Genomic DNA, 8,802 nt, shown 5'->3' on the forward strand with positions numbered 1-8,802 from the left:
GTGCTGGTGTGGTTGAAGAGAAAGCCGCCCAGAGCTCGATGATGATGTATTTTCTGGAAGACGGGAGTTCATCGCCCTCGCTCTGAGCCGCTTTCATCCCCTTCCGAATTGCCCCAACCGCCTTCCACGACAGATTTTCACCGTCCAAAAACACATCAAACAGAGCGAATGCTGCAATTTGCTGACTTAGGAATGTCAATGTGAGTACAGTTGTCGCCATGGTGCTCCTACCGGTGCCAAGTTGTGCACCTACCGATACTTCCTGTAGGCTGTGAGATTATCTGTGTGTGTCCTTGCATTTTAGTTCCATTCTTGGATGTATTCTTCGGTGCGACTAGTGTGTCGCCCGCGACGGTTCGGGTCCATTGCAAATTGCCATGGCAGAAGATTCTCGTTCGCAAAATCTGCCACATTTGTCGATTTTTTGTGCAATAGCCGCATTATATTAAGTTCAAGTACAAATTCAGTTCACAAACATACACTACAGGGAACAACGGAAAACCTTCCCCCGTGGTACTTGTGTAATATCATGATTTATTGATAACGTAATACTATTTCGACGTTGGGTTTTGCTGGAAATATTATTGCATTGTACTTTTTCTGCTTATGATAACTGCGTTTTTATTGGCCAAAATTTTGTAATTTCGACGTCAATGAGTGATCGCGACCAACTTGTTGCGACCAAGCAAAAGTACTACTAGTACATTCACAACTAGTTAATACTTCCAGTAAACCAAACCGTCACTGAGACTGAGCCTTTGTGGACGAGAGATTGGATACCCCACAAGGCACTTCACCCCCATTGGCAATCCTTGGTGCATTATGGCAAGCCTCTTCTCGGCTACGGACACCACAGATTTTTCGCGGATCACTGATGGTAGATCAGCTTGCTCGTCAGATGACCCCACGTCCAGAGAGTGATTCGACGAATCTAATTGTCTCGGACGATCATATATTATTTCGTGTTTTGTATTGATGTCTGTATTGTTCAGATTCAGCGAGTCATACAATTTGGGCAAATACTACAGGCCTGCGTTTTCGCTGCTGGCAAACCAATGTTACATGAAATCGGGAGGGGTGTTAGTGCGACTTGTGAGAACAGTCTACGGTTTTTATAATCCAATTGCGCAATGTTGAAGTAAAACGTTTGTCAAAACAGCGCACCAGATATATCTATTGTTGTGAGTGAACGAATAATTGTCCCAGGTGCAATGAGGAAGGTAGAATTCATGCTTTAACTTAATTAATGATTGAGCAAAGTTGTATTCTTGGTGCGATAAGATGAAACTATATCGCTCTGGTGCGATGTTCAAAATATTTCTAGAATTAGGTAAATATGGTAATAGTTAAAGAGGGGTCACAGCGAATGACAGCGGTCACCATAATCGCACAGCCGAAAGGCAATCTTACTCTGACATCTTGTGCACCTAAGTTGATCACTTACGGATAATACCATAACACATTTGGATAATAGCATTCTAAGTATCAGTAACAAAGCGTATAGTTTTTGTTTGACGACAGCAAGATCAAGTTTATCATATGATGTGCTTGGATGCAGATACTATTGTCATCGATTGGTAAAAAAATTGAATTTTCAGAGGATGATTTTGGACGTCCATTGACGAGGCATGTGACCCCATTGACTGAAAACATGCATATATTTATACTATGGTTGAGAACCGAAATATTCTAACCGGAAGGTTATTATATCATACAGTGTTTCTAAGGTAAACTGTTCTTTGGATGTTGCACCAAACACGTTTTGATACAGAGAATTATTTGTGAGAGCACATCAAAGTAGTACGATAATCTGGGCTCACACGTCTTGTCACACACATCAAGGATAGGTATTGCTTAGGTCATACTTCAAATTACCTCGTCGATATCATCCGGATATGTATACGGATGAACTGTTCAGACGACATCAATATCTCTGCCTCAAGTTTGCGGACTCTGCCAACGTCGTGCTCCATAGGGAGCAGTGTCAAAACGAGCGGGCGCAATAGTCATGGGACTGCCTCGGCCTCGCCCACTGATTGGCTGTACCGGATACTTGTACTCAACATTCTTTATGAGTGTGCATGGAACGAGAACAAGAGGAGTGCAAGGCTGATGACAAGGAACAGGTAAAAAGCATCACTATTCATTCTCGGCGCCAACATCGATGTCATCGAAGATATCTACGATGTCATCGCAGCGTATCTCATGGATGTCCATTTGTTGCAGGAGCGAGGCAATTTCTTTGCTTGCTTGGCAGTCGTTGTTGGTGCTTATATCTGCTTCGCTGGATACATTTATTCTCGCCATCAATCAAGTTTCTCATGACAAACCCACGGACAATTGTAGACTTTTGAAGGGTCTCCCATACCTCTTTCACCTACGTATCAACCAAGTCGAATCGTGAAGATGAGTTCAAGGAAACGTGTCTTCGTCATATTTGTATTTTCCATATTCAAGCCGCAAGTAGGTCACCCAGCGCTCGCGTATTGCAGCCTTTATTGACTTCATCCCGCAATATCCAGGTAGGTGTCGCCATCTTCGAGTTACCCACGTACACAAAATCCCAGTCACTGGCTGGTACATTCATGTAATGTTGGCGGAATATTTCCAGGAAGGCATTCATTGTTGGTGCCAAGGCAACCACATCGTCACACAAAGGAGCACAAAAATCGTCGTAGTAGATTCAGGTCGGATCCGCATTGTAGATTTCTTCAATTTCTATGGTGACGGTCAAGTTGCGTATGCGGCTGCTAAACTTTTTCAACGCAGCTTGACCACGTACAAAGTTGAACTGCCCCGAACTTGTCTTCGCTCGCATAGTTAGCTTCAAGCGTTTCATAAAACTCGTAACCCAAGGCTGGCTAGCTTTGAATTCGTGTTCGTTGAGCCCAGCGTGGCAAAACACGTTGGGCGCCTTACATTGCAACAGGAAGCGACTAACAGGAATTCCGTCTGAACGACTATAGTTAAACCAATTGACAATTTGTTCTTCGTGCTCTTTATCGAGCGTTGTTTCAATGCCGATGAGGCGTGATTTATTTTTGCGACGCGGAATCAGGGTTACTCGCTCTCTTCGTTGTATGAGCCTTGTTGGTTTCCCAACGGGGCACTCTTTTTGTGCGGTCAGCCGTGCAGTGCCTTGAGTCTCACCAAAGGGGGACTGTACAAAAGGGTCAAGTGCGGGATCCATTGAGTGCTCTTTTCTCCAATTGACTTTGTAGAGCTGCTTGGCGTATGTGAAGTGCAGTCTTTATGCTGTGGAGGGCCAATACGTCTGCGACTCTTGACCACAGTTCTTCCCGTTCCTCTTCGGTGCGGTGTGGAGTTGTCTGACGATGACATGCTAACTTTCGCGCCTACTTGGCATTCAAATGCATTCTCTTGAAACGTGATATTTGCTTTATTCCACAGGCAGCTCAGGTGAGCAGGTGATTTCTGAATTCAAAATATGCCATTAAAATTATGTATATTCACACACGAATAAAGTAAAATACATAAAACGTAGTGAACCATGGATCGGTCACTTTGGTGACGAACTTTGATTTGTATAACTTCATGGAATAATCTCCGTTAGATCCTGTTCGAACAACTTTGGGATGTACAGGCTTCTGCCCATGCGAGGTGGTTCAGATGGGATGTTGCATTGTTGAGCTTGAGTAACATGGGTTCGGTATGGTTTACCGTAGCTTCTGGCAATCTTCACCATGGTGTCAGTTTTGTTGATTACATCGTTTGCTGCGCTAGCATGGCATCAGTCGAGTAGGCTGTTTTCGGCGCCACGCACGAGTTCAAACTTTGAAGACCTTGGATAATTTATCTACTTTCCCACCACTTAGTCATGGAGGTTGTATTTTTGTCCAGTAAGATCGCTTTTATATATTCATTAGCCGTCAAAAAGTGACCGATCATTGGTGAAGTGACTGATCAATGGTTCCCTGCGTTACTGTAACTCCCTCTATCCCACAAATATTGCGCGAGTTATAGGAGGGTGTACATGACTGACAATTGAATGTTCACGTTAAATTCAGGCTCTGCGTATGCCTCCTTAGTCCGGGAATCGACACCTCTGATTGGATCTTTGAACGGAGCGCGTCAAGAGCGTTCTATTTGTGTAAACTTGAGCGTGAATATCAAAAACGTGGGTCATTCTTGCCGAGTCAAGGCAGCATACACACTTCCATATAAAACATACATCAGAAATGACACACATTCAACATGTCATCAACACGGCCCGACTTGACGAACGAGGAGCGCGACGCCATCCTTGGGAAGTCCTGCTCCAAAGTAACTGCAGTTTTCCCACCGGGCTACGTAAAGGCACGAGCCAGTTGCTGGCTACAAAGTATCAGTGCCACGTGTCTACTATACGCCGAATCATTGCTTTAGCCAAGACCCAAGGCGTTTCTCATGGTTACAAACAAAAAGAAAAGCAAAGTAGGTAGAAAAGTGGCTTGCACTGCCGAGCAAGTTATGGTCAAGGTGCTACAGGTGCCTCTTGTACGACGAACAACGCTTCGTTCAATCTCTGAAAACACTGTTATGACAGAATTTGCGACTTCATCTAAGCATAATGGGAACCAGTTGTGGCTCATTGCACAGACACTTGAAACCCGGTATGTTCCGTGCCCACTCCAACGCGATACGGCCAGTGTTAACGGGTGCTAACCAGTACTGCCGCGTTAATTTTGCTATAACAATGGTCAAGACGGGTATGCATCTGTCGGACTTGCAACACTACGTGCATCTGGACGAGAAATAGCTTTATCTTACAAAGTCCAATCGTAAGTACTACCTCGTTCCTAGGGGCGCGAATCACAACGAACATGTAAAAGAAATAGGTACTTTACCAGAGTTATATTCCTCAGTGCTGTTGCAAGATACATCGACGTAACCAGCACGTGGAGGGACGGCAAGAAAGGCCATTAGCCGTTCGTCGAGTCGGTGCCCGCTCAACGCGCCAGCGTCATCCGCCCGACTGGTACCTACGAAACCAAGTCAGTGATGGTTACAAAGAATATACAGTATATCTTGCCTTCCTTATCGAGAAAGTCCTACCCTCGATTGCAGTAAAATGGCCAAACCACAACATGACGGTGGTTCCACAGCACAAGAATGCCCGGGCCCACGTCACCCCCATGGACGCGCTACTCAAGGCCGCCTTCGACGAATACGGCAACAAAAGTAGGCCTTCTCGCTCGTTCAGCAGCCGCCAATCGCCCCGGACACCAACATCTTGGACCTTGACTACTTTGCCGCAATCCAGCCCTTGCAACAAAAGATGTCAGTCAGGTCGATTGTTGAGCTCGTTGCAAACGTCGTCCTAGCATTTGACGAGTACCCCAAGTAGAGCTTGGGACGGACCTACTTATCGCTACAAGCCAGCCTTGTGGAGACAATGCGGCTCTTTGGTGACAATGCCTACAAGTTGCCTCACATGGGAAAAGAAAAACTGGCCCACAAAGGACAACTACCTCAAAACATGCAGTATCCGCTGGATGTGTACCTTGCTTGCAAGAAGAAGCTGGCCGCGCAGGATGCTGTAGCCATGGAACGAGCGGTGTCGGCGGAGGTCGAAGAGGCGAGGTGCCACGACGAGCTGGACCGACAGCATGAGTACATTGCCCAAAGCGACAGTGATGCGACGGACGATATCATCTCTGCAATGGCCGAAGTAGGCATAGAACCAATACGCATAAACATGGACAGTTGATAAATAAGTACATACAAGCGTGTGCGGTGTGGGTATTGCGTGAAGTTGTACGGCCAGGTAGGAAGGATTTCGAGGTAAACCCCCTTCCTGAATCGAATGGCACTGTCAGAAATGGCCTAAATCCGACTTTTGAATGGTTCGGAGACAAGTGCATTTGATTGTACAGCTGTATCGTTACACCCTTTAAAGTTATTCCGAGTATAATAGGCAGATTTCGCAACTTCTGGTTTTGTTTTATCCACGTTCCATATTCTAAAACACAGATAAAGTGCAGGAAAAAAGAGTCCAGGTTTCGCAACCACCCCGCTGCAAACTGCTTTTATCCAGATACCAGCAGCCAATCAAATTTAGCCGAATGTGCAAGTACTACGACGTGAATCAAACACCTAGGGAACTCCAAGGAATGCTGTCTGCTGTCGAAACCGATGCCTTCTTAAGGCGTTGCCGAAAGGGCAACTTTCGCCAAAAGATGTCTTTCTTCGCCTCATCGCTTGCGTTATTGAACGTCTGCTTGTCCCCGATGTTCGTTTTGACCTGCTCAAGCTGTCCGATGTCGACACGATGTTGATGTTTCGCTTCGACGTTGCAGGTGTACAAGCTCTGGTGTGTGCACTTCGCCTGCCCGATGTGATTATCACATCAAGCCGAGACCGATGTTCATCGACTGAAGCACTCTGCATCACATTGTATCGCATGTAGTTCCCGCGCCGCTACTACGACATGATGGCCACGTTTGGTCGATCGAGGGAGTCATTGTGTCGTATTTTCAACGATGTAATTGACGCATTGTATGTGAAGTGGCATCGACTGCTCTATTTCTGTCTGCATATTGTTGCTGGCCGACTCGACATGTACTCAAGAGCCATTGTGTCGAAGGGAGCGCCCACGGAGAACGTATTTGGCTTCATCGATGGGAGCAAATTAGAGACGTGCCGAATCACCCAAAAACGCAAACGCCTTCGACTTGCGTTTTCCAACCTCCAGCGCCTCCTGTACAGCGGGCACAAGCGTCGTCACTGCTTGAATTTTCAGGCTGTGACAGCGCCCATGGATTGTGCGTGCACTTTTGGGGTCCGATGGAAGGTTCGCGTCACGACACAACAATGCTCCGGCAAAGCAAACTGCAAGAGTACTTGGACGAGGACAAACATGTTTTCGAAGGGTATCTTATTTACGGCGATCCTGCGTACGGCGTGCTTGATTGGGTCTGTTCTGGATTTAAGGGCGCGCAATTGGACCAACGTTGTCGTGACTTCAATGCAGCCATGAGCAAAGTGCGCCAATCTGTCGAGTGGACATTTGGTGCTATGAAACAACATTGGGCGATGGTTACCTTCAAGACGCAGCAAAAAGTTATGCTTCAAAATCTTGGCAAGGTAATCGTGGCGGCATTGTTGTTCAACAATTGCCACTGCTGCTATTATGGTGGCAATCAAATCAGCGATTACTTTGGAATTGCTCCTCCATCACTTTAGTGAACATTTAGTTCTACCAGACAGAGTGAATGAATTATATGTGTATTGACCTTTAATCTTTTGGCAACTTCGAAGCTAACTGAATGAGCAACGCCATCATGTCATCGTTTCGTTTCGTCTCAAATTCACGCTGCTGAATTTTGCTCCATGCAGTCCTTCTCACGCTCAGCGAGTTCCATCTGCAACTTGTACTTCTCGAACGAAAGCCGCTCTCTCTTTCGAGCTCAATTTCGCGCTCGTGTGATTCAAAAACTGCTTTGCGTTTTCGCCCAACAACATCACTGTCTGTTGACTCGTCGGTGTCCACGGACTTGACCCTCCCGCTCTTCATTGCTTGTTCTCGGATAAACGAAGCTGCAGCCTCCTTTTCCATTGCCTTGGCATTGACGGCAGCTCGGTCGGCGTTGCGTTGGTCGGTGGCCTCGACGAACAGCTGAACTAGCTCGTCCAAAAGAACAATCTTTCCTGTCTCGTCCTGCTCAACTCCAGACATGTACTTCGAGCTGTTCTGGAATCGCCGATGTGCATGCAGGAGCTGGTAGAACCTGTTCGCAGCCTTCTTGCCATCCAACGACGCGCGGCCAAAACCTGGCGCCTCCAGCAGTTTCGCTGCCAGAGCGTCCCATGCTTTGGTGGTGTTCTTTACTTGCTTAAATGGTAGATCGTTGTCGACTTGTGTGAGCAAACTCAAGTCGTCTGAGTCGCTCCACCATTTGCGCGCTTGTGTGTCAGCGTTGTCGACTCCCTGGTCGCTTGACATCCTCGAATGGCTTGGTCAATAGCCCTGTGATATGCGGATACAGCCAGCCACAAATTCGACCAAGTTTGCGGCCGCTGCACCAAAATTTCACGTGTTGGCTGCAAACTTATTGGATATTGAAGGATAGGAGGCGGAAAAAACAAAACCAAGGTTTGCGAAATCTGCCTAATGTCTTGACGTGACTGTATTTTAATTCGAGGAGTACGTCATTTTTCTGAGTCGCGCCATTTTTGTGGGACAGAGGGAGTACAGAAGCACATTTGAGGTTCAAGAATGGCCAGATTCCGTCCCATCTTGTGCCTCGACAATAAGGGGTAAAAATTCGTGTGAAGGGGCAACCTCGTCTCAGCGACGACTCACAGTACAATCTACCAACGGGCGAGGAGCCCAGCTGTGGGCTAACCGTGGACAATACAAAAGATTTTGCAACTCATCATTATCACTATCATCAGGCTGACTGCCAAAACCAGAAGTCTGCCTCTCAAATTTAGTTAATGATTCTGTCAAAATCAATCGCAAATCACTGGATCTCATGATTTGTACGGACAACTATCATTGTCATCACACGATACCTCCAACACAATAACCAGGCGATGGCTATGCCAAGCAAGCTCCGCAACTTCTCTGACGAAGATGACATAATGCTTCTTCGTCAGGTGTCCATAGAGATGCCATTTGAGGCACGGCGTGGTCTTGTCATAGAACGTTGGAACGCCGTTGCTTCCGCCCTCCGCGAGATCGACGCAAAACGAGCTTGCAACCGATTCATGCTTCTTCAGGATGCGCATCGAAAGCACGACAAGGAGTCTGCGCTTGCATCTGGCGTGGACGAGGATGAGAACGAAAAGATCGTGCTG

General features: G+C 46.7%; 3 protein-coding genes across 3 annotated transcripts; 2 read left to right on the forward strand and 1 right to left on the reverse strand.

The window, feature by feature from the left end:
• Positions 1 to 4,407: 4,407 nt before the first annotated feature.
• H310_11118 (hypothetical protein) lies at positions 4,408 to 5,710 on the forward strand (the record flags this gene model as incomplete). The annotated part of the gene is made up of 3 exons (XM_008877673.1): positions 4,408 to 4,434; positions 5,186 to 5,334; positions 5,383 to 5,710. 3 exons carry the CDS (start codon positions 4,408 to 4,410, stop codon positions 5,708 to 5,710), a joined length of 504 nt encoding a protein of 167 aa, XP_008875895.1.
• Positions 5,711 to 6,786: 1,076 nt separating this feature from the next.
• On the forward strand, positions 6,787 to 7,214 carry H310_11119 (hypothetical protein; the record flags this gene model as incomplete). The annotated part of the gene is made up of 2 exons (XM_008877674.1): positions 6,787 to 7,086; positions 7,197 to 7,214. 2 exons carry the CDS (start codon positions 6,787 to 6,789, stop codon positions 7,212 to 7,214), a joined length of 318 nt encoding a protein of 105 aa, XP_008875896.1.
• A 23-nt stretch (positions 7,215 to 7,237) lies between these two features.
• H310_11120 (hypothetical protein) lies at positions 7,238 to 7,945 on the reverse strand (the record flags this gene model as incomplete). Its single annotated transcript, XM_008877675.1, has 1 exon — positions 7,238 to 7,945. The coding sequence occupies one exon, from the start codon at positions 7,943 to 7,945 to the stop codon at positions 7,238 to 7,240; it is 708 nt and encodes a 235-aa protein (XP_008875897.1).
• Positions 7,946 to 8,802: the final 857 nt, after the last annotated feature.

Source organism: Aphanomyces invadans, assembly GCF_000520115.1.
Source record: "Aphanomyces invadans strain NJM9701 unplaced genomic scaffold supercont1.29, whole genome shotgun sequence".
Classification (NCBI taxonomy): Eukaryota; Oomycota; class Saprolegniomycetes; order Saprolegniales; family Verrucalvaceae; genus Aphanomyces; species Aphanomyces invadans.